This window comes from Vanessa tameamea, chromosome 23 (genome assembly GCF_037043105.1).
Source record: "Vanessa tameamea isolate UH-Manoa-2023 chromosome 23, ilVanTame1 primary haplotype, whole genome shotgun sequence".
NCBI lineage: Eukaryota > Metazoa > Arthropoda > Insecta > Lepidoptera > Nymphalidae > Vanessa > Vanessa tameamea.
The window spans coordinates 3,889,012-3,916,586 of record NC_087331.1 but is presented as its reverse complement, the minus strand read 5'-3'; the positions used below and the strand labels follow the sequence as shown (position 1 = coordinate 3,916,586).

Below are 27,575 nucleotides of genomic sequence, written 5' to 3'. Positions count from 1 at the left end.
TCTTGAACATTTCGAACTACTATTAAGTTCTTGGTAATATTTTACGGGATATTCGAATTTATTCCCAGGGCTACAAGTACCGTTTCCGGGTGATCAACGCTGAGTTCCTTAACTGCCCTATTGAGATGTCAGTGGACGGACATAACATCACTGTAATCGCTTCAGATGGCTACGAACTGGAAGCTATTACTGGTAAGTCCAGTTCAAAATTGTACCGTTCAAATATACTTTTAAGAAATCAAGCTTTTCGTATGTATCAAGTTGAAGAAAAATCGCTAAATAGATTGTGTTCATTATTTAAATATTCACAGAAAATTTAAGATAAAGACTTTAAGTTTTTTTTAGTAAATTATTATATTATTTTCTTAGTGTATACTGATACCACAATATACATATTATGTAGTAGTTTTAAAAATAATTTTAGATTTTGGGTATAACTTATTTAAAGTAGAGTCATTGTTGAATAATATTTCATCAAACAAACTGTATTAATGAATGCTCTACAAGATTTGTTGCTCTGTATTTCGGCTTGAAGGTGAGTTAGCATAATTTAAGCCATTTGAAGACATAATAAATTAGCTTTGGTGTTTCATCAGATCATTGTTAATGAAATGTACGAAATGTCTACTATCTACCGACTTCCAACTTTAAAAGTAGAAGTAAAACTGAAAATTATATGAAAATTATCCCAAACAATGTACCAAAAAGTAACATTATTCTGGAATTGTGAACAATATTTTTTGTATTTAATACCATACGCTATAAATTAAATCATAATTCATTTGTCAAACCTCATAAAGGTTCGAAAAATAAAATAACACAAAAGACACAAATTTGCCACAGAGTTGAATATTCAATTCACAAAGAAAACAAGATAATGGCACTTTAAAACGAAATAATACACGTATATTACCTCTCGAAATATGATTTCCTGTGAAATTAAAGAATGGGCAATTTTTAAAAGCGACTCCAAATTTAATATTGTTATAACAAATTCTGGATAAGCCTTAAGTGAGCGGTTCGTTGTTTTCATTTCCTCTTGAATACAAAATCTGGCTCCGTTTGTACGATGCTTCATTTTAGTTATATTTTCCCGTTGTAATTTCTGCACCAAAAAGAGAAAATGTTATTTAGCGACTCAGCTGGCGTCCGTCTGTCGTAACTGAATTTATCTACCGAAAAATTATTACTTTAAATTTGGCAGAGGACCACAGGAATAGTTTTATTACATGGTTTTACTGCAAGGCGGAGATATTAGTAAACAAATGTCTTCGATACAAATCATGTTCAAAAATGCAATATTTCAAGTTTAAATGTATGAACTTAGTTGCAAGAGTTAAGTTGCATGGACTAAGGTAAAATATAACTTTTACAAGCTGGGGTAATCTATTTGTTCGATGCTTATGGTAAGCAGACTTAAACGGGATATTGGGATATTTAAGATCAAGATTAAAAAAAATACCAGGATAGCTGATGAATAAATACGCTTATACATACTTACAATATTTAAAATCATCTTTAATCATTTACATAAAAGTAACTTGAAAAAGTATCTCGTTTTTATTTACTATGAGGCTTATTTTCATAGAAATTTAAAATTTCATATACGGAATCCTAAATAATTACATGGAAGAAGTTTTCTGAAATACTCGGAAAACGGTGGCGCAATGTTTTCCTTCCATTCTGGCTTGGTCTTAAATAATTTCAATTTACTTCGGAAAACAGCGAATATGACAGCGATGCGAAAAAAAAACCGCACAGTATTAATTGAATCCCTTGTTGTTTCGTTATAAAATGCAAAGTAGATTTATTTTCCACGTATAGTAAACATCACTTCGTCATGTTCGCGTTGCAACGTATGAAATTTTTATCATATATTCACAACTGTAAAAATTGTACGTTGTTCTCTGTTTAAAGAGTTCGCAACGTTTTATATTGTATTTTTAAGAATATAACGGAAGGAATAATTTAAAATTTCCAGGATATCGTTAAGGATTTTTGCATGACGGATTTTAAATGTAAAATTTGGTAATTATTTAGCAAATACCTATATATAATTGGAGCGATTTAATATTATGTTAATTCATTATTTTTACAATCTTCTGCTTCTGATTGCATGTAACTTTGATTATTGGGTTAATGATCCAGCTACTTATGAGAGATTAATACTCGTTTGCGCACCTACGCTTTGGGTACTTTGATATCTCCTGCACTAGTCTCCCTTGAGAAGTTATTCCTAGCCTTATAGCCTTATTATAGCCTTCCTTGGTGGTAGGGCTTTGTGCCCTTCTGGGTAGGTACCACACACTCATCAGATATTCTACCGCAAAACCGCTGTACTCAGTATTGTTATGTTCCGATTTGAAGGGTGAGTGAGTCAGTGTAAATACAGGCACAAGGGACGTAATATATTAGTTCCCAAGGTTGGTGGTGCATTGGCAATGTAAGGAATGGTTAATATTTCTTACAGCGCCATTGACTAAAGGCAATGGTGGCCACTTACCATCAGGTGGTCCATTTGCTCGTAACCCAACCTACAACATAAAAAAAATATGAGAGTGACAGATTAGTACTCATTTGCACACACATTTTTGCTCTTTAAAATCTCCTGCACTAGACTCTTGAGTTTTTTTTGCAATTTCAGTATTTTTTATTATTTTCACCCAGTCATAGAGATTTCATGGTAAAGTGTTAATTATAAGTAATTTCTCATTTTGTGATGCATAACCTTAACAGGTAAGTAGTTCTGAGTTATAAAAAATGTATTAAATTTAAATCGGTATTACCACCCCTTTAAATAATTTAAATAAATAAAATATTTATCGTCATGGTCGTAATCATTCAGTATATTATTATTAATTCGTTAAATGACAAAGTACATATATTTAATGAAATATAAACCAGAACTAATTGATTTCTATTGATGCCTCTTGTTACTATGTTATAAATAATCTTTTACAACCATTATATAATTATATATAATTAAAGGACACACATATATTTGTAAAACTGGTTATCACACGCAGCTTTAGGTCAGGTATTAGGCATAAAATGTAGCCTATGTCCTTCCTTGGGGGTTTAAAATACAAACAGACAGACATAGTTAGTTTTGCATTTATAATATAAGGAAATTTGTATATAGTTATTTATAAAATAAGATAAAGAAACGAGAGCCTCATTTTTAAAGGTTTGTTTGAGATTTATTTGATCGGGATTTTGTTATTTGAAATGTATATCAATGTAGAAAGATTTTTTCGTAATCATTTTAAATAAACAGAGATGAGTACTGACCGTAGGCAACGCGGATGCATTTGTATTAAGACCGACAATCCACATTTGTAAAGATATAACGAGCAGATTTTCATATATTTGATTTAATATAAGGGCTACTATAATTTACTCGTAAAAGATAAACACATATATTTTTGTGTAAATTCAATGCTCCGTTCACAGTTCGTCGACAGTTTACAAGTTGTCTAATTTTAATATAAACTAAAGATCCTAACAATTTCACGGTGACGTATAAATAAACTCCGAGTAAACAACATCGATAGTCCGATTTTAAATGAAACATACTTGATTAAACGCCAGCCGATTCTTAATCAAATTTCAACCGACCGACGCTCTTTGATATTTGCCTCGACCGTCAACAGCGTTACATCCTTAATCAATCGATCAAAAATCTAACAGAAAAGGTTTATAGTATCACAAGCCAACCTCGAATAGGTTATTTTTAATGGGTATAATATATTCAACATACTGTGTTAAAATATCGTTTTCATAAAGACGTACATCAAGTCTGTGTGATATTTTTCTTTATTATTGCAAATTTCATTTAGTCTTAAAAAAATATTTCTGTAAAATAAAAATAAATAAAATTTCCTTTGTTGTTTTGTACTACGTTTAAATTCATATTAAAATAAAATTATATTACTTTACAAATTTCTGTGGATAGCGTGCCTAGCGCGGTAGAGAATTTAGTGAAACAATTTTCATAAAATTACAAATTGCAGCAGTGTGCTTGTTACGGTTTGGGAGTTTCGCGTGTACTCACAATGCGGACTTTAATTATGGAAATTATGAGATGGTTGTGTTCTCGGAACAGCAGATATCAAGATTTCGTAAGCGTACTTTGTTGAAGGTTGTAAATATTAGCTTTATTTTGTGAAGGCTACTGTTAATTTGGTTGACATAATTGAACCGTTAATCTGGTTGACATATTTTTGTTGTATTATATGTAAATAGGTCCCACCAATCTTGTGAATTCAAACTCAAATTCCTTTATTAAATATAGAAGCATTCCATTTACTCATTGACAGTCAAATAAAACACTACCACCGGTTCAGAAAAGAAAATACCCTGACCTGAAATGAACCGGCGAAAGAAACTCAGCGGGTCTTTTTTTGAAAGTTTTATAATTAACTAAAACGTTACGTCCCTTGTGCCTATAGTTCTACTGGCCCCCTCATCCTTTAAACTGGAATACTAAGTATTACTGTTTGACGGTAGAATATTTGATGAATGAGCGGCACCTAGCTCGGAGGGCTTGCACGCTCCTGTGAAATTGTATTATTTCAGAATATCTTCGGGAAAAATAATTATTCAATTTAATAATTTCCCTCGGCACCGATTACAAGTATCGGAATCGCTATAAACGATGAAACATTAACAAAACCTAATTATATAGAGTACATAATGTTAATTTCATTTTAGAATATAATTATAAGTTATGAAAAAAAGCTAGCTTTGAATCATTCGCAGTTTTCTACCAATAAAACATGACACTATATTAATTCATCACCAGTTTTATTAGGGTTCCGTACCCTAAGGGTAAAACGGGACCTGTAACGGGGACGATATTACTAAGACTCCGTTGTCCGTCCGTACGTCTGTCCGTCTGTCACCAGACTGCATCTTGGAACCGTGATAGTTAGGCATTTTAAATTTGCACAAAAGACAGAATAAAATAAATATTTAAGGGGGCAACCATACAACGGACATGATTTTTTTGATGTTTTTACAGATAACAGTACGGAACCCTTCGTGCGCGATTCAGACTCGCATTTGTTTTATATTACTAGTTCCCGCCCAGGATTTTGCTCGCGTTGAGGTGAGGAGGAGAGTAAAGGTGTTAGGTACATTTATTCGAATTAAAAAGGAACCTATTTCTATTCCAATAATCTTTGTATCAAATTTCGTCCAGATCCGTTTATCCGTTGCGTGATTGAGTAACAAACATCTATCTATCTAAATTCACGCATTTATAATGTTAGTAAGATATTCGAGTCTCAGTACCCTTTCCTTACTTACGTACCTTTCTCATTACCTCGTTATATGCGACAATAGCCCAAAGCGTCGGGATCCATCTGCTATTTTTTACATCCCTAGATGGCCCGTAAGCCTTTGGAATATTGACACTTGATTATCCATTATTATTATTGTTTTGTTAGGAATATAATAGAGTTGGTTATACACTTTTATTAATTTTTATTATTTCGTCAGGCGAGCTTCAAACTGATGGTCGACTGAAGAAACGACTAACTAAAAAGGGGATGATCACGATTACCAATATATAAATTCGCAAATTCATAATAATCCTCCGTTCTATCCTGTTTGTAAACATTTTTTTTTATTTGGTAGCTTTGGTAGAATTTGGTTTGGTAGGTTTTATATATACGAAGTTTATGGTATCAATAAAATTAAAAATGGAAATGAGAGTAGAAGTAAAATATCAAACGTTTTATTTTTCACGAATGATTATGGTTAAATTTCGACTTCGATTAAATGTTAAAATAATATTTATTAAAAATACAATGACGTAGAAAGCAAAGAGTATACAATCACTAATAGAAAACATTTTAAATTTTAGTATTGAAATAAATTGACTATCCATAATGCTGCCTAATTTAAATTCTAAATTCAAAAATCATCGTTACGTAATTTTTATATGGAAGCTTCCAGCAAACATCTGCATCGGATACTCGGTCTTTGATCCTGCATTTGAATATGTAAATTCGTAGGAGTTAGAGCTGTCTAACTAAACGCCGCGTTCCTGATTTTGAAATGTTGTTTTAAAGCGAGCTCCCATCTAGTTACTTGGTTATTTGAATTACATTTCATAATACCATTCATAATCTGTTCTGGTTTCTTATAAGAGATCACGACGTATCTTTGTATCTCAGTCGTGAACTTTAACTTTGCAATTGATTTGACCGAGAGAAACTTCAAAGTTTCTTGCTGCTTGAATCTCCATCCCGAACCGGTGGTAGCTTTACGTTTGAAACAATTATGTAAAATTTTGATTCAAAAGTGCTTGTAAAAGCCTACTCGAATGAGGTTTATTTTGATTTTGTTGTCTCATCATTCTATAGAACAATATTCTCTTTCATTCCGTGGTTGTTCCGAATTGTTACCTAATTTGACTGGACTAATAAGCTCACCAAAGACCTATATTTAAAAAAAGATATATAGATGTCGCATTTGAAGGAGTGAGGGGAAGAAATTGGAGGGGTAAATAGGAATATCAGTATTTGTTATTTGTGCTAGGATTGGGGACGACAATAGCCCAAAGCGTCAGGATCCATCTGCTATCTTTTACATCAATAGATGGCTTATCTTTTTAACGATATTTCATATTCATATGCAATATAAATGTCTGTCTGCTAAGAAGTCGTAGATTCCAAATGACATCTTCATTGTTTCGGAAAGTGACTTCGAAGAGCGTTATTTGTCTTGGGATTTCGGATTCCTCGGCCGGTCTGGATGGTATTCGGCCATGGGTTAACACTAATACACTTGAAAGAACATGTAAAGTTAAATTTGTTTTATGTACTATTTTTTTTTATATATCAATTTGTTATTAATACGGACATTGTAAGGCGTCCTTTATATTTTATAACCGGAAGCGTATGCGCAACCACGTGGCGTTTTGCAGAGTCTGGGTGGGTCTCAGTTTACTTAGACACGGGGTCTTATCCGTTGCGCTTATTCAACCAACCCTAACAACCCATCCGTTGTAACGGACGGCGATCATTAAGTAGGGCATGGCGCTAGGAACTGCTGTCACCATACCTCAAAAAAGGGGGATAAGTGAAGAATCGAATCACCATCAGTTCACTTGTTTAATGAACGTTCGCCTAACTATCTGGTAAGGAACTACTTAGTGTTTAGTGATTATTAATTATTTAGTTAATTTATTTAAACTAAACCTATTATAATAAACAACTTAGCTTGTTTCTAATATATACAAGAAATACATATTGACTTGGCAGGCTTCGTGCAAGCTCCTCTGTGTAGGTATCACCTACTCATCAGATATTCTACCGCTATTTTTGTTTTCCGGTTTGAAGGGAGAGAGAGTCTGTGTAACTACAGGCACAAGGGACATAACATCTTAGCTCCCAAGGTTGATGGAGCAATGGTGTGATGAAGGAATGGTTATTATTTCTTACAGCGCCAATAGGCGGTATCCCCTTACCGCAATCAAGCGGAACAAAACATAAGAATTAGTATAACAGGAATACAGTAGGAAAAACGTACTAAGAACTAGGCGAATTATATATGACTGTAGGAACACATTTGTTCGCTAGTCGTTAGCAGCATAATATATTGTGATTTTTAGTATTTGACGCTATCTCAGTATGTAAACCCACGCCCACACTATGTCGTCCGAAGACTTTAATAAAGGCTTTGATAAATTTTTGATCGAATATCCGACATACATATTCTAATAATAAATATTCAATCAAATACATTAAAGTTCGAAGGGTAAGATTATTTTTGGAAACAAAGCGTTGTAATTTATTTTTAAGACAACGGCTTTAACGCTTGTTCAATATTAAATTAAATCATGATAACGAACTGTATATAATATTGTTTTCGTTTCATAAATCTCGTGGTTGTGGTCGTGGTGACGACCTCCGTGGTCGAGTAGTATGTGCACCGGTTTTCATGGGTACACCACTCCGAGGTCCCGGGTTCGATTCCCGGCCGAGTCGATGTTGAAAAAAGTTCATTAGTTTTCTATGTTGTCTTGGGTCTGCGTGTTTGTGGTACCGTCGTTGCATCTGATTTCCATAAAAAAAGCGCTTTAGTTATTTACATTGGGATCAGAGTAATGTATGTGATGGTGTCCAATACTTATAGTTGGTTCTAAGTAAAATAAACCGAGAACACGATCATGAAATGACTGAAAGTGAAATTGTGATATGTAATATTGAATTTTCATGTGCTTAATTTGTGTTTATAATTCATCTCGTCCTCGGCGGTGAAGGAAAACGTCGTAAGGAAACCTGCATGTGTCTAATTTCAACTAAATTCTGCCATATGAGTATCCACCAACCCGCATTGGAGCAGCTTGATGGAATGTGTTCCAAACCGTCTCCTCAAAGGGAGACGAGGTCTTAGCGCAGCAGTGGAAAATTTACGGGCTGTTAATGTATGTATATCTACTTTAACGAGAGATTAGGTGGTGATAGGGCCTTGTGCGAGCGTGTCTAAGTAGATACCACCCAGTCATCACATATTCTACAGCCAAACAGCAATGCTTAGTATTATTAGTATTGTTGTGTTCCGGTTTGAAGAGATTGGGCCAGTGTTACTACAGGCACAGGGAGCATCTTAGCTCCCACGGTTGATCGTGCATTGACTATGTACGGAATAGTTAATATTTCTAACAGGTAGCTCACGTGCTCACGCTTACCTAATCGCCATCTTTAGTTTTGTATTTAAAACAAAAAATGGCGACTTTATTGCCACGATACGTTACATCTCGCATAAAGTAACCTTATCATAATACTCTTGTTAAATACATTTTAATTATATAACATGTAATACGAAACCGTTCTTTGTTGAATATTTTATCAGAATCATTTTGTTTGTGCTTGCTAACATCCAGTTGTAAAAGAGCATACATCAAAGACTGACTTTATGCAAAACAGATTGTAAGATCTAAAGGTTTTTCACAAGTCTTACTCGATTACGTGACGTCCTAGGTCCGGGGGCACCCACTTAAAAATAAAATCTCTTAACATCAAAACTAAATGTTTCCTGTCGGAAGGATGAGTGTGATAATGTCATAAATTCTAAGATTTGTGATGCATTAAAGACGAAAAGAATATATTCCTTGCAACACCGAAACATCAATGAATAACACATAAGGGCTTAAATCCACTTAGCTTACAGTTTTCAAATCAATCCATCCCAAAAGAAAATTAATGTCGAAATTAAAAAAAAAAAAACATCATTTTCTTAAGAAGCGTTATTGTTTGGAAATCATTAATCTGAACCCGATCAAAAGTTGTAAGCAGATCGTGTCGCTGTGGTCTTACATCATTAATAAAGCCGCGTTATAATTGAGTTACCTCTGCCATTTATTCGTAATGATTGGAAAATTATTCGATAAAGCTCGCCTTGAGTTGGAAGTTTTAAAAGTTTCCATTTGTGAACTCGACAGTTTTATTAGATTTCATGTAATAATTTCCAGTCCTTCCGGGCTGGTATACCGTTCTTTTTTTAAATAAATACTAAGCGTTATATATTTTTTTATTGACAATTAATAAGAATTAAAATAAGATAAATTAAATATTAATCATTACGAATGTTTATTTATACAGGGTTATTGGTAATTCGACGTATTCCCGTTAGGAGGTGATAGGGGTGACTATTTGCGATAATTTTAACCCCCATATGTATCATGCAAAAGTTAACCATTTTTGAGTTATCACGTTTTTTAGATTTTTTCAAAATAAGTCAAAAATGCAACTTCAAAAATTTATTTAAAAAAAAGTATCAATTAAAATCTATTTTTTTCTTCTGATTCTGATCTGATCTGTCTGAGTGGGTACAATTCATTCGTCTCTTATTCTACTTCTAAATAACACTACTAAGTCTTGTTGTTTTCCAATTTGAGGGTAAGTGTACCAGTATAATTACGCACACAAGTCACTTACCTTCTTAGTTCTAGGGTTGGTGGCACATTAATGATGTAAGGAATGATTAATATTTATTATAGCGCCAAGGTGTCCGGACGGTGGAGACGACTTTACAGGTGGCCCATTATCTAGGTCGTATACATAAATAGAAATAAAAAATATATATTTTGAACAATAATAGTTTATTTAGTATATATAAGATTTCTTGCCTGACTTTATACTGTAATAAGTGCACTTATGAAGATTAACGTCGGAATTTTTCATCCTGCAGACTTTTGCTCAACAAGTAACAGTAAGCCATGAAATTTTTTTATGACTATAAGTTATAATCCCAAATGTCCTTTGTCTTGCTATATTAAATTAAAAAGTAAAAAATATACGCTGAAGTAATCAAACATATTTGTCTTTTTACAGTATTAATATAGTTAGAGGTGTTCCAATTTTAAAATACTTAAAACCTCTTTGGAATTAAACTTTTTCTATCGCTACCGCAATAGTGTTAATGTGTCTTAAATGCAAGTTTTGTGACATTCCTTATTTAAAAAAAGGTTTTAATGGTCTGGCCATTGAAGTTAAGTTTACTCGACAAAAACAACTTAATAGTTAGTGTGTATGTTGATTTTCGTTTATCGCCTCTGATTTTCCTCTTCGAATTTTGATTATTAACAAACATGATCGCATAATTATGTCGTACCGACGGAGATATTATTTGTGCAAACATTTGCTTGGTGTTCACGTTTTGGGAATAATGGTAGTCGATTTGTTGTGCTCTAATTTGTTTCATAATCTTAATGTTTCGGTATTATTATCTCATATAACGACTAGCTTACGAAAATATTTAAAGCTGTCATTGTTTAACGTGAAACTTTTTTAGGGAGACAGAAGAAAGGATATTAATTTAAATTATTTGTTGATCTCAAGTCAAGTCATTCAATGTGTAACTCGGCGCTAACCCAGTAGTATTGTATGAAAGTCTGTGCTGTGTACGTTCCGCAAGGCTAACCTTTCTAAGCATTCTATAGTAATGTTAAATATGTATTTTAATTGTTACATTATCACTTTGTGTATATTATTTTTATTGATATTAAGCTCTTGTAATATATGTAGCAATAAAGTTTATTAATATTATTATTCAATTCATATACGCTTCGTATCGCGAAGTTGATTGACTAAGGCCTAAAGATTAAAGCCTTCGTTCAATAAGATATTTTTAATTGAATGGCATAATATTGAAAAAAAAAAAAATTTTTTTACTATATTCACGAAATAAATTCTAACCAGTTGGATATGAAACTTTCAAATTATGATCGTTAGTAGTTTCAGGATGGACACGGCTATAAGGAAGGAAAGACGTGAGCGTACTGTGAAATGCTTGAACATTAGCCTCGATTGCGGACGGCGAGATTTCTTGCCACGATACAGATTCCATTATAATATTTATTTCATATATACTTCATTGAACGACAAAACTAAATGGTAAAATATATTTAACTTCTCTATCAGTCAGACACAAAACGTACTCGTAACAAAGATTTAATGTTTCACGGCTACTTACAAACAGGCGTGAAGATGTACGTAAATCAAAAGTAATAAAGTAAATTTATTTCTTTATTTTAAAAATCCAAACAGTAACAGTGAATTATATACATTTCCATAAACATAATAACATCACGACTTATTGTCTCGGATTTCCACGCTGTCATGATCTGCACACTAGATATTTTCAATCGTTATTTGTGAATACACATTTAAGTTTTCATTGTAAATAATTTTCATCTGTCAACCGTTATAATTCGAATGAGTCGAGCTAATTTGAAGTTTTCGCAATGATTATTCAATCGAGTTATTTTATTGATGTTTATTTCAAAGTTGAATTAAATGTAAAACATAACATTGACAGATCTGTCCTAAATGGATAACAAACGTTGCGGGTTAAGTCTAGTATATATCTACTTAATGAAAGGAAAATGTATACATAATCGAACATAGCTTTGCAGGTATTATCGAAAAGACAATCACTTTTCCGCCAGTCAAATGTCGAGTAAGCGAATAAGGCCTCACTTAGGACGAATTTCCATCACAAGCGTTACTATTTAATACTTCAAACTATTGTTAGCGAGTAACCTTCGCCTTCAACACGGTGTTACGTGTACATATAATTATTAGAACCGAAACTATTTAATTTACATCATTATTAATAAAATAATTGTTGTAATTAATTGTTTAATAATTTGTTATACTTTAATTAAGATTATTTTATGCGGCATTGTTTAAGATTGGTATAAATTTACAATTTACGTTCACATATTTTAAAAATATATTCAATTACAAACAAGATGTTTTGGCTGAGTTATCACGAGCTTTGATGAACCTGGTCGACTTTGGAGCGCTGTAACAGCGTTTAAAATTGACCAAAATGAAAAGATTTATAGAGCAAAATTTTCAAAAAGACATGCTCTATAAATTAGTTTTGATCTAATTTTGTCCTAAATTAAAAAGAAAAAGCAAAATAGAAATTTTTTGAGGAAATTTTCTCACTTTTTTGCTTATAACTTTTTAAATTTTAAGTTTATGGTAAAAAATCATATAAACATAATTGTAGCCACAATAATTTGCTACAAATTATGTTTTCACAAATTTTCCGTAAAATGAATAGTTTCGGAGATATAGTTAAAAATATGTTTCCACCTCTTTTTTCAAGATGGCGGGCGGGGGACAAGGGCGCCAACCCCACAAACTTGGGGTTAAGGTTGTATTGACCCTCCCTACATGTCCCACAAATAAAATCGCGTTATCTAGGAAATGTTCAGTTTGGCCCTAAAATTGTAACATTTCAATGGACTAAATATGTAAATAATTGAATTAATTTAATAATTGTATATGTATAACTGTATCAATATTTTATATTTATTTAAACTTGTATACTACAATAAAATAGTACAGAAAAATGCTTAGAACGAATGAATGTGTGGTACTTATAGTAAGACTTATGGCTAATTAAATAATTCATCAGAAAACCAAATAAAAAGGGAGACTATGAAATAAAAACCGAGCAGGTGCAGTATGACATACAAATACGTACAGACCAATATTCATCAAACCGCATAGAATTTAATTTAATATCCTCTTATGTAATATTTTTTCTTAACTCTCTTTAGCATATAAGTTCTTCTGTATGAATTCGTACCTACCTACATCTCAAATGTGCCATCAACCTTGGGAGCTAAGATGTTATGTCCTTCGTGCCTGTAGTTACACTAGCTCACTCACCCTTCAAATCGGATGGCAACAATACTAAGTATTGCTGCTCGGCGGTATGATGAGAGGGTGGTACCTACCCAGACGGGCTTGCACAAAACCCTACCACCAAGTAAACAAGTGAACAATTTTTTTAAGTTTATCTTCGTGATGAAAATTAAAGCAATTAGTAAATAAATAATTAAATATCATAAACAATGTCACATATTACATTTTAATAATTAACAAAAGCGTGGTTCAATGGCGCGTGGCGTATTGTTGCCCATTTTTTAGAGCCGGGATTATAAACAAAAGAACAATTAAATCGTCTATTACATTAATATAAGCAAAACGTATGAGTATCACCTAATTTTTTTATTTAATAATCACCTTCATTTTATAACTGCTATGGCACATATTTTTTCTTTACGTATCTTGTACAATAAGCCTTTTTATTATAATTAGTAGGTAGGTACAGATTTGTCATCTAATGCTTAGCGGTTATGACCGCCAAATTATACTGTATGAAATACTAACCTAATATTGCCAATGAGCCGATAAGTTTGGCAAATAAGGTGTTATAAACTATGTCGCTGCAGATACACCGGATCACTTACTTTGGAAACCACAAAACAACAGTACTGAGTATTGATTGTTGGCGGTAGAATAACTGGATGGTACCTTTCCAACCCGCAACTACTCAAACTACATTATAAACAAATTAAATAAAATTACACTTGGTTATACATATTAATGCGTGGAAGTCATCAACTCATTGGCTATTGTTCTTAGAAATAGAAATATTTTGTAGTTCTGTGTTCTGCATTTCATAAATTTCTTGTCAGTTTAAACACAACGAACCGAGCCGAATTTCAACGAACTACAACACGAACTGAAATATCTTATCTGAACCACTTTATAAAATTCTAACAACACACTAGACGCTCGTTTTTCCTAAAAAATGTAGCTCGCTCCGAAATTTTTGTAGAACATTGCATTTCAACCACAATTTTTCTCTCAAATTGGATTTTTGATCTATTATAACGTATTACGTATATAATGAGATATATAGCGCTATATTGCTATACTTATCCAAACGTTGACAGGCTTTACAAATGAAATCCACAGAAACGAATCAGCAATCACAAAAACTCTTTCATTTGGCCTTTCGATATCGGAATGAGGTTTCCCTTTGAAAATTCAAAGATCGAGAAGGAGTCCTATTTCTTTACAATAATTGAATTGTGATTTTTATCTAAAAGGATATACATGTATACAGAGTATCTAATTACTAGTTATAAACAACATGAACCGAAACTAAGATATATATTGAATCTGGGTCGAAGATGTCTATGTCAAAGCCTAACTATGTACATATGCATACGGTAGATGGTTCCATAATGTTTGATAAAAAACATATGAAATATGATCTATTCTACGAAAAACGATTCTAAAGCTAAACCGGCTACAATTATTTTATTCCGTTAACATTACGTTTTATAAAATACAATTGAAAAACACTAGAGATTTGAAAAACTATGGGCGCAGATATACAGTTTTTTTTAGGTTCTATCGTAACACAAGCATTAAATAAATTGTTTGAAAATTATATTGTATAAATTGTCAAGTGAATTATGTATAGAACTATGAATTAAGTAGTCACCACCACAATTTAATAAATTTCAATTTACTTTACCCGGAGTTCAGTCCAACCGTTATCAACAAAGCCGTTTGGCGGAAACCTCGTAACTTCAAAATTTAAAATTAGACTGAACCCACAAAAATCTCCTATGAATAATTAAAATTAAATTTATTGTATTTGAAATTTAATATTGACAATAAGTTAATAAGGGCCATAAGGCACGAGTATATAAGTTTTGATTTAAATCATACTTGGCGGTAGTAATTTTTGCAAGTCTGGGTAGGTACCATCCACTTATCAAATATTCTACCGCCAAACAGCAGTACTCAGTATTGCCATAAGAGCCAGTGTAATTCCAGTCAGCCAACCAGTGTTCTGGTTTAAAGAGTGATTGATTCGGTGTAACTACAGGCACAAGGGACATAACATATTATTTCCCAAGGTTGGTGGCGCATTGACGACGTGAGGAATGGTTAATATTTCTAACAATGTCATTGTCCATGCGGGGGTGACCACTTCCCATTAGCGCGTCCGCCTATCTTTATCATAAAAAATAAATAAATCATAACATGGCTGTATTGGTATAACATATAATTCTAAAAAAATATGAGATTATGAACATCACGTTATGAACATACGTTTTCTGATTAGTTTTATGATGAATAATTCATTTATTGAAACAGTTGCACCATCATCTTATCACTGAACATTTAAAATTAACAAAAGGTAGGTACGTATAGGTAACATACGAATTGATTTTATCCGAGACGTCTTTGAAAGTGCAAACAATATTATACTTAAAATATACCAAACTAACTTATATACATAAAATTAATTTTCTTAAAACGAAACAAATATAAATACTACGACAATTAATAAAATAGAAAATAAAATGAACATAGATAAATATTTTCTTTACAGAGAAAACGTTAATTAAACTGTTTGTCAATGTAAAGTCTTTACAGTTGCCTTATGTGAATGGCTTCTATGATAATTATACCTCTTTGTTTCAGCCACATCCCTTGTGACGTACGCCGGTGAGCGCTACGACTTTATATTGGAAGCAAATAATGAAATAGACAACTATTGGATTCGCTTTAGAGGACTCATGGACTGCGATGAAAGGTACTTTTATTTGCTTAGCAATATTCTAGTCGAGATGGCGCTGGTTAGAATACTTTTTTTGTCATTGTGTCGTTTAGAGCTTTTGTTCCAAGACATCCGTTAAGGATGGTGACAAAGTTTTATGTTTTTCTGTAATTAAGTTTCGACGCGTTTTTGAAGTAATTACTTCTTATTGGAGGGTAAACCGCTTCGTTACGTAACGCGTTACGGCGCCAATCTGCCTGGCGTCCCTGTCTCTTACGCATGTTCAACTTAGATTCGTTTAAGCTATCACTTGTGTCGGGCGTTTTTTTACTGAATTTTATTACACGAAAGAGTGGATACTTTGGCAACTTAAAAATAGTTTTTGACGTTATAGCTTAGTTAATAATCTTTTTAGTGTAATCATAATGAAAAATTAAGTTTATTGCTCACGGTCAGACCAAATTACATTTTGATTGGTTTTTATTCGATATTTCTCTTAAAAACGATATTAATGTAAAAAGTCTTATTGTGTGACAATCACAATAGTAGGCTCAGTAAAATGGTTTGCTCCTCCTTTTAACTGATTAAATTACTGTTCGTACTGTTTTGCAACAGGTCCCAAAATAATATCAGAAATACTTTAGCAAGATCTCTCTTGAATATCTTCTGCGACAAAATTTTCCAATGTTTCATAAGAAATTTTTTAAGTTTTCATTTTATATTTTAGTTCCATTTTATTCTCAGGTTTTTGTTTTTTATATATTCCTTCCATAATTTATGTTCTTTATATTTTTGTATATTATATTAAGACTTTAATGAATTTATCTATATTATTTTTTTATCCTTTAGATTCACAAAAGCGAAACAAGTTGCTGTTTTGCATTACGAAGGCGCCATGGAGTCTGAACCGACTGGTGACCCTACGTGGGAAGAGTTACACAATGAAGGACTTGTAAGTAGAGAAAATACATTAACAACCTTATTCATGGACTTCAAAATTTTAAAGGTTTTTTACTCTGTTTTATATTATTCCTTACATCGCCAATGCGCCACCAACATCGGGAACTAAGATGTTATGTCCCTTGTGCCTGTAGTTACCTTGGCTCACTCACCCTTCAAACTGGAACATAACAGTACTGAGCATTGCTGTTTATCGGTAGAATATCTGCTGATCATCCGATATTCTATCGATAAACATACATATCTAGCCGGTCTTGCAAAAAGCCCCAGCACCAAGAAAATATGCTCTCGCATATTTTTTTAATCTGCGTTTATGTTTATTATTTTTCCTTCGCTATTTTATATAACTATGAGAAGATTCTAGAATATAAAATACTGCATTACACAACGCGAATTCACTGACGCGGATTGTATTGATGCTGTTGTGTGTCTGATTTACCTAAATGTTAACTGGTAGAAAATGTGTTAAGGCTTTTCATTCGCCTCTTGTACCAATCACAATAATTTAAATTGATACAGTTTTTGAAATATGTAAATAAACTTAGAACAATTACAATTTTATTACAAAACTTACTGCATATAATCAATACATCTTGTGTTATTTAAAGAGAGGACAACAAAATATTTTATTGCTTTCATTACGTTACTAAAACTACTACTACTGCTTGTGAAGTGAGTTCATAGCATAAGAGTAAGTAAGGTAAGTAAAGCTAAAACAAACATCTTATTATTAACTTCAATACCAATTAAAACATTATTGAAATATGATTTTTCATAAGATCTTTTCAATGTGCAATTTGGTGTGCAGATATAGTTTTTAAAACGAACACACGTATGTTCCGTGGTTGCACTAACACAATTACGTCAATACATTTCATTGTTCTACGATTTTCTATGCAAACGTCTCGATCAATTCAAGCCTCCCAATGTATTCTTTATATTATATTGTTATTAAGAACAATGAACCCTTGCTATTATTGATAAAAGTAATTAATGTATTAATTTTCAATTAATGAATTTTATGTAGTTAGAATCTGTATTCAAATATATAATTAGAATGTTAGTTTCAAACAGCATACTGTTATAATTTCTTGAAACTAATCCGATGGTAGAGATTGGCGTACCGCCAGACTATGTGTTTAAGGATAGAATACAGAAATACCGGCAGCGGAAATATACGAGCGGTTTTCTTTACACTTTTTAATGTTATTTTAAATATTAAACGATCATTATTTTAAATACCAAAATAATAATAATATCTGTATTGTAACAAATATCAGCTAATATTTGTTCTATAATCTGTCATAAATAGTTTCGCATAAAAAAAATTCATGTAGGATTATAGGGTAAATTAAAAAAAGACACACATATTTTTTAAACTAAATCAAATGAAAAAAAAACTCTAACTACAATATATTATTAGATTTATAAAATTATTAATTATTGTTCAACATTAGTAACGAAAAGTAACTTTAAAATTATATACAAATACAGCGTGATCATTATTCGCTGTTTCCTCTGAATGTAAAATGCCTAATGCCATTATTTGGTTGAAGAGATAATTGCAATGTAGCTTGAAAATCCATTCACGAGGACTATGAAAGGAAATGAAAACAGCGTTATCACAAATTTGCCAAACAAAAAAGGCTATTTTTGCCAACGTTCAGTGGTTTTGTTTCGCTATTAACATTGTATTAGGGCGTGATGTAGGAGAGTTTTATAAATTAATCTGGGAAGGATTTCTACTCTGATTATCCGTATTATCTAGGAGTAATGTCATTATGTATTATATGTACTATACTCATCATCATCCTCCTGCCCTTATCCCAATTTTATTTAGGGTCGGCGCAGCATTCTTATATACTTCTCTATCTGACATAATTTCACAAGTAACATTATTACTCGTCTTTCACACAATCCATCCGTCGTTTCTTTGGTCGTTCCCTACCTCTATATCCATCCACGTCCATGCTCAAGACCTTCCCCACAACATTATACATACTATACTAAAGAAAAATTCTCAATAACAGACTGGACTCTGGGAAGTTTGAAGTGTGTATAATTCCGTGCCTCGGAAAGTATGTAAAACCATTGGTCCTACGTCGAATTTTGTAGATGATGTCGGATTTGCCTTCTCATCGGATAAGAGTGAGGAAATAGCTTATGCACACACCTATGCACTACTATATGACCTGCGTAGTTGGCTGGTCACCTTTGAGATAGGCCGATACCATCACCATCACTATACTAAAATAATTGTAACAGTCGCCGATGTACGCGAGTTCGTAATAAGAGCTGATTTAGTTTTGTGAATTTTATATTCGGAGCAAAAATATAAAAATCAAACCATGGAAGAACATCTCTGTGAAAAACACAGAAATAATGAATGTTCGTAGGATGAGAAAAGAAAAGAAAGATGCTTATATTGTCTAAAGTATTAGTTATTCGTAAAAAATAATGCAGTGAAATTTTTAAATTATTTGTATAGGTATGTACGATTTTACAAAGTTCGCTCACTTCTATAGAAAGCTATATAATTTGAAACAATGTATGAATTACATTAATTCCATTTAATTAATTTTTTTTTTAACAACAGTGATTAACATTAAGGCCTTGATTATACATTAAAAAAAATCTACTGCGTGAAAAGATGGCAGGAATACCTAAAAATAAATAAATGTGCACTTTAAATATTTTCTGTAAATAAAGTTTACTGTTTACACTTCTCAAAAACGAGTTGTACTTTCGGATATATTTCAGTATGTTTCAAAACACTTATCGGAAAAAATCTGATATACATCATCTTTACTAATATTATAAATTTGAAAGTAACTCCGTTTGTCTGTGTGTTGCTCATTCACGGACAAACCACTGAACCGAAGCAAGCTTGGCTCATAAGGAAGGTTTTCTAAAAACTAACACCTGACAACAAACCAACAAACAGCCAACTAGTTAATAAAAACCAAATGCTTAATACCTACTTCTGTTTAGTAGTATTTTACAATTTTCATTAGAAAATATCTTTAAAGTAATTTTTACTATTGTACACAATATCAACATTTTATATGTTTTGCATCTGTTGCTCTTTATATCTACGTGAAATAAAAAAGTTATATTTTATAACCTGGTCTAGACAAGTTACGACCACTATAAATTTGACTCGCTCTAGAGCAAAGATGAGTTTGCATTCGTATTGGTTTTCTTAGACTTAATTACCTGCTGTGTATAATTGCTAATACATTTTTCAATCACATAAAAGTACTGAAGTAAAATTTAATTAAAACTTATAATATTTAATCTTTAATTTATGTATAATATATTGCAATTAATCTACTCATTGAATTTTATGTTAATTCGATTTATAGTTTGTAATTATTTGATAATATTAATATTATTCTATATTAAATAATTACGAATACAATTGTGATATTAGCTCTACATATACATGCCTGTTTTAAAAACGAATTACAATATATTTTTTTCATCGAATCTATATATTTTTTTACGTAATAGGTGGTCCGATGGGCAAATGTGCCACCTGATAATAAGTGCATCGCCCATAGACATTGACGCTGTAAGACATAGTGACCATTCCTTAAATCACACCAATGCCACTAATCTGGGAGTTAAGATATTTTATTTATTTATTTATTGAAAAAGTTACACCATCAACATATCACTAAGCACTTAAAATTAATATCTGATGTGAGTAACATTCTAACTGATATATCTTTAAAGGTGTAAACAACATTGACCTTCAAAAATATTTTTGATATATTTTCTATAAATCAAACTAACCTATATAAAATACAAAATCAAATTTTACTAACTAAATAATAATTAAAATTAAGACAACAAAGATAAATTACTGTACTGAGGAATATAAAAACAAATTAGAAAATTTAAAAAAGAAACTTAAATATATTACTTAAAAGGTATGAGATCGAACAATAACATCTTTGGAATGTTTAACAAAATTAGTTTTATTATTATGAAAGATGTTAATATCGTCGTTAGCTGACAAGTCATTAAACGAATTCATGAGTCTGTTAAGGTGCAATATTATGTAGACCAGTGTCTGCAGATATATAAATGAAATAAGACGAAGTAAGTAAGTTAAATATTTCTGATTAATATAAAACAGACAGCAATTGAATCTCAAAGATTTTCTTTTATTACATAGACAAGAATCTAATAAAACTTTAAAATATAAAACTTATTTATTGCTACGTTATTCAGAACCGCCATTTTATCGGTGACATAAATATGTCGTAAATTGAAATTGACTTAAATTGTCATAAATATTTACAAATGTTCAACTTTGATTTCGTATAAATAGCGTATCATAAAATTGGAATGTTAGTTCTCGTAGACCAAGTCTTATATAAACCTTATATTGATTTTATATACATGTTATATTATATATTACTAGCTTATTCGTTAAACTTTACGTATAGTACAAAAACCCCCATTTTACCGTTTCGAGGGGTGAATTAAAAAAAGTGGCAAACTATCTCTATACCAAATTTCATCTAAATTGGTTCAGCGGTTTAAGTGTCAAGAGGTAACAGACAGAGTCCCTTGCGTACTTATAATATAAGTATAGACATTATTAGTAATGATGTATCTGGTCAAACGATGTAAATTAACGACATTTTTTTTTATAATACAGGATATATAATATGATCACTGATAGGACTAAATACCTACTTAGTATTTTTGTGTTCTGAATTTCTTCAGTCTCTGCGCTAGTCTAACTACAGGCAAATAACATCTTAGATACGAAGGTTAATAGCGCATTGTTGATGCAAGGTACGGTTAAAGTACACGCAGCACCTTCGGCTTCTATCAAAAAATAACAATGCTTTGTATTGATGTGTTCGATCTGAAAATGATTTCCCTTTATAACAGGAACTGGAGACACGACAGACAAAATAGATCCCGTGAGACATGCCTTTATCTTTAGAATGAGACAGCTATAACATCAGATTACTATCTGTCTTTATAGGAAAACTTATTTAATAATGTATACTAAATAATAGAAAATTCCAAAGAAATTTTATCGTCCGAAACAGGAAGCTTTGATTCGCTGCATACGTGGTTAGAAAAGTTAGAGAAGTAGCTAATGTTGATATTTCTAGATTAGTATATTTTCATAGTTATGTCTTCTATTTTAGAGTAACGCTACAAGTGTTACATAAAAAAATATCGGTCTTTTTTTATGAAATATCTATTGATTCATTGGCTACGTCAGAATTTTTTGTCAGTCCTTACATCTCCAATGCATCACAAATCTTTGGAACCTAGTTATTAAATCCCTTGTGCCTGTAGTTATACTGGCAGTGAGACAGTGATCTTTCAAACTGGAACACAAAGCTAAGTATTGCTACTTGGCGGAATACATGGTGAGTGGGTGGTACAAAGTCCGACCTCCGAATAAAGTAGGAATACTTAAGGTACATCATAATATACGTACAGCATTGTATATCCAAAATAAAATAAAAGTTTGTAAGTGCCTACTTAAGTAAAATAGGTAAAATCAAACAATCTAACTTATTTTAAAATATATATTAATTTTGCCAATTGATCCGAGATGGCCCAGTGGTTAGAACGCGTGCATCTTAACCGATGATTTCGGGTTCAAACCCAGGCAGGCACCACTGAATTTACATGTGCTTAATTTGTTTATAATTCATCTCTTGCTCGGCGGTGAAGGAAAACATCGTGAGGATACCTGCATGTGTCTAATTTCAACGAAATTCTGCCACATGTGTATTCCACCAACCCGCATTGGAGCAGCGTGGTGGAATATGCTCCATACCTTCTCCTCAACGGGAGAGGAGGCCTTAGCCCAGCAGTGGGAAATTTACAGGCTGATTATGTTTATATTAATTTTCAGCAATTAAACGCATTGAATAAAGGCGAAGAAGAAGACGAGACAATAAGCGTCGCTGAAATGAAGTCTCTCCAGGGATACGACGACAGTTTGAAAGAAATAGCCGACTATCAGTTTTACGTGGCTTACGATTTCTACGCAAAGAACAATTCACATTTCCATCGGTCTCCCTATTACGGGTATTACCAAGGTTAGTAGGTTTCTCATAATTATCATTTATTACCAGTGTATTATAAGTGTATACCCTGACCAAAAGTAACAAAGATTTAAACATTTGTCAAGATGTCTCCTATCAGTTTTCTGTTTTTAAAAATATTTTATTGCCTTAAAAGGCTTCGATATAGTCTGAGATGATTGTAACTCACATAAAATATGAAATGTTGTTTTTTTTTGAGGTCAATTAGTATGAGACATTTGAGAAACAACCCTAATTATGACGAATTTTAACGTCAAAAATCTAAAAATTGTATTTTAAATGTTTTAACTTTGTTACAGTTCCGCATGCAGACAACCGTCTTTACACGCCACAATTAAACCACATCAGTATGAAAATGCCTTCAAGTCCTCTTCTCATAGCTCGTCCCTCGGCAGATAACTTTTGTAACGCATCCAGTATAGACGAATCCTGCAAAGATGGCTACTGCGAATGTTCTCATGTATTATCTGTAAGAAAGAATTCTGTAGTTGAAGTTATTATAGTCGATGAAGGCGTAACATTTGACGCAAACCATCCGTTCCATCTACATGGTCATAATTTCAGAGTAGTTGGTATGAGACGATTAGCTAACGATACAACAATAGATCAAGTCAAAGCATTCGATGAAGCAGGTCTACTTAAAAGAAATCTGAAAAATGCTCCACTCAAAGATACAGTTACCGTACCCGATGGCGGTTACACAGTTATAAGATTCAAAGCTGATAATCCAGGTTACTGGTTGTTCCATTGTCATATAGAATTTCACGTAGAAATTGGTATGGCTTTGGTGTTTAAGGTCGGTGAAGATAGGGATATGCCTCCAGTTCCAAGCGATTTTCCCACCTGTGGTAATTACATGCCAGATAATATGATAGAACGTGAAACGACACCTAAACCGAATCCCACTGAAGGCCAGTTTATATCAATTAGTCATTGGTGGCCCGTAGTCTATGTTAATAACACAACATCTTCAGCAGTTGTAATAAAATCACCTGCTTTCTTTGTTCTATGGCTTGTTTGTTTGATTAATTTTGTAATTGGAACGTAATGTAATGTAGGTAACGCTTAATTTAATTTCAATGAATTAGTAAGTACTGAAAATCTTTTAGTTTGCTATAAATAATTTTATAACGAGATTTTTTTATTTTTAAATTATTGAAGATTTTTAATACCAAGTATTCAAATACGAATTTGTACTTATCATTTAATGTGTTTTATTAATTTATTTTTAAGATTTTACGTGTATTTATTATTTCACTCAGTTTTTTTTTAATTTATTTATTGGACAGTACTTATATTTGTCTATTTGTTTTATTCATCGTCAAATTAAATTCGATAATGTTTAACTAATATAATAATAATATTGTTACCATTGCTTAAACATTTTACTTGATTTCTTAAAGTTATTTATTGACGTAGAGATTATTACGTAGTTTTATAGTAATGTGATTATAATATGTAGGTTTATTCATTGTAACCTTGCCAAAACTTAGAACACTTTTCGAAAGTGTTCTTTTTGTATTACTATAAATATGTTTGACGTCGCTGGTGATATGTGATATTACTTAGTTAAGTTAGTTCTAAGATTTGTACTAAACCTATTGTAAAAGTGAATTAGTAAATAGTATCATGCAAAATATAAAATTTGAACATACAAATGTCTATTTATTTAATAACCTTAGAATTCCGAGCAGGAGAAAATACAACATTATAAATCGAAATCTAAACTCATTTTTATTAGGGTTCCGTAGCCAAATGGCAAAAAACGGAACCCTTATAGATTCGTCACGTCTGTCTGTCTGTCTGTCCGTCCGTACGTCACATCCACTTTTTTCCGAAACTATATAGAACTATACTCTTGAAACTTGGTAAGTAGATGTATTTTGTTAACTGCATTAAGATTTTCAAACAAAAAAAAGAAAATATTTACAATAAATTTTGGGGTTCCCCATACTTAGAACAAAAACACAAGAAAAATTTTTTCATCGAACCTTTACTTGTTGGATCTATGGATAGGTCTTCAACAATGATAATGAGGTTTCTAATATCATTTTTTTCTAAACTGAATAGTTTGCACTAGAGACACTTCCAAAGTGATAAAATGTATGCCCTCCCAACTTCTAAAGTAAGACAATGATAAAATTAAAAAAATATATATGATATACATTACCATGCAAACTTCCACCCAAAATTGGTTTGAACGAGATCTAGTTTTGTTTTATACGTCATAAATGGAAAACCGCAATTTACCTTTCATTCAATCAACGTCATTTAATTTCATAAACATATACCTTGTTACTTGCTGCTACGGAACCCTTTGGGTAGGTACTACCCATTCATCATATATTCTACCGCCAAGCAGCGATATTGAAAACGATTTCCAAAATTGGTTGTGATTTGGTAATATGAAGGAATGGTGAATTTTTCTTAAGGCACCAATGTCTAGTGACGGTAGTGATCATAAGCACTTAAAATAGTAATTCGATTAAATTGAATCAAATATTAAACAAGTTATATTAAATGTAACCCTGCTATTTATAGTCAATTATTATTAATATAGTCAATTATATTAATCTTTATACCGATCAAGGAATATAGTGTTGATTTTAGGAGTGCGTGTAGGCGTTAAAATTCCTATAACAGCTATAGATATAAAGGACGTAAATAAATAGATGCGTACAAATTACATAACAAAGTGTCCGTATGATGAGTACTGCAGAACCTTTTGTACTAGGATGAATAAAATGTTAGAACTCATTCTTCCGTTTTTCCACTTTTATTTATTAATCGTATCTGTATTCCTTTTAATATAAAATATAATCTTACTAATAATTGGAGGCTGTACGACTCCCTCCCTTTCTATTTTATAATAATAATATCTTTTCAATATTCAGCTTAATATCAATTCAAACTTTGTTTGATATTGAATCATTATTGTAAGACACTTGTCTACCTGACAAACTCTTTCACTACAATTAGTAGTGCATCTAAAAACACTAAAACGTCATCGATTTATTGCGATCACAAAATTAATGATCTGAATATTCACACAATAATACTGAAAATTATTTACATGTCTCTGGTTTTCCTTGAGGCAAAATTACAAAAACCAGGCCAAATTATCTGAAAAGGGCGTTGAAAACGATTTTCAGAAATTAAGATAGCAGAGGAAAGTTCTAAATCAGACTCAGAAAGGGAGTAATAAATATCTTTGTAAGATGGACGGCGCTTTAGGGTAAATGGGAGAAAAATAGGCATTGTTGCTTATCGCCGATCTGGCATATATTATGGGAGAGCCCTTTGTACCCGGGAGGAAGTTGGTCTCGCATTCTGAGATTTCAACTTTTGTCGGAGTTTAAAAGGTTTTTTTGGTAAAAGTGACATATTCATATGAAAATTATTAAGAATGTGTAAATTTTGTATTTGTAACAATGAATTCAGATCTCTTCCGTGACAAAATTTCAACTTTTCCAATTATAAAGAAAACAAAGATGTTTTGATACTGTGTTTAACAAAATTAACGATTAACTGTAAATATTAAAATCTAAATTGAGTGTCATTATTGAGTTGATCACGTTAAGATCTGAAATTTTAATAAAGGGGAGAAACAGATGAAATTATTTTACAATTTTTCGCGTCAAGAGACGTCCTCGTGGAACGAAATTTTAATAAAAGCTTTGCCGACGTTCCTCCCTCTTGCAGTTTCAATAAACAACACTAATTGATTGTCAGCCACGCAGCTGTTATTGATAAAATGCAAGTCCGAAGTTCTCAAAGCGGATTTTATATTTGATTTATAATTGAATTCGTCCAATTAACTTTTAATGATAATTTAAAGCTGTGTGAGTTTCGGAGGGGTTTATTTTTGCAGCTAGTTTATATTGTAACAATTCATTATATTTTACTTGTTGATAGAGTTTGATGATCCGGGTAGGTACTCATCTGCAATTCTACCGCCAAACAGTTGTAGTCAGTATTGTTGAGTTCCGTTTTGAAGGATGAGTGAGAACAAGGTACATAACATCTTAGTTTCCAAGTTTGGTGCATTGACGATGTAAGAAATGGTTAATATTTCTTATAGCACCATTCTCTGAGGGCGGTGGTCACCACTTAACATAAGGTGCCCCATTTGTTCATCCGCTTACATATATAATAAAAAGTGACCATATTTTTTTACGAAATAAAATAAAACACAATAGATACTGTAGAAAATTCAATTGATCTTTAAATATTTCCCTTAAGATATTTAATAAATATTTTCGATGTATAAATGGAATATTAAATTTTAAAGTATTTCTACTTTATTAACATTTTCAAGTTGAATTTGTAATAAGCTACAACGGTAATACTAGTTCTGCTAAGTAATTATGAAACTTTTTTTATTATTATTTTTCAAGTATATTGAATTTTTATTTTAAAACATCTGTAATAATTTTATCCTGATATACTTTAAAGCTACTAATGGATGGAAAGGAATGTATTAACGTCTTCTATCTTATCTTGTTAGACCGCAGACAGCGAGGTTCTAGCTTTGAATCCTGGGTCGGGCTAATAAAGTTATGTATTCAACGGGGCAGTTTTACCAACATCTCTAAGATGAAGAAGACACGATTTATATTTATT

The 27,575-nt window shown here is 31.9% G+C and overlaps 1 protein-coding gene across 4 annotated transcripts in view; it reads left to right on the top strand.

Moving 5' to 3' along the window:
• The window catches only part of LOC113401933 (uncharacterized), a 113,696-nt gene extending 89,086 nt beyond the window's left edge, over window positions 1-24,610 (top strand). For all 4 annotated transcript variants that reach the window (XM_064218605.1, XM_026642012.2, XM_026642011.2 and 1 more), the window contains 5 exons: window positions 69-192; window positions 15,825-15,936; window positions 16,750-16,852; window positions 22,760-22,946; window positions 23,252-24,610. In XM_064218605.1, coding sequence (XP_064074675.1) covers window positions 69-192; window positions 15,825-15,936; window positions 16,750-16,852; window positions 22,760-22,946; window positions 23,252-24,000 — 1,275 coding nt within the window. In that variant the 3' untranslated portion in view covers window positions 24,001-24,610. The remainder of the gene's footprint in view (window positions 1-68; window positions 193-15,824; window positions 15,937-16,749; window positions 16,853-22,759; window positions 22,947-23,251) is intronic.
• Window positions 24,611-27,575: the final 2,965 nt, after the last annotated feature.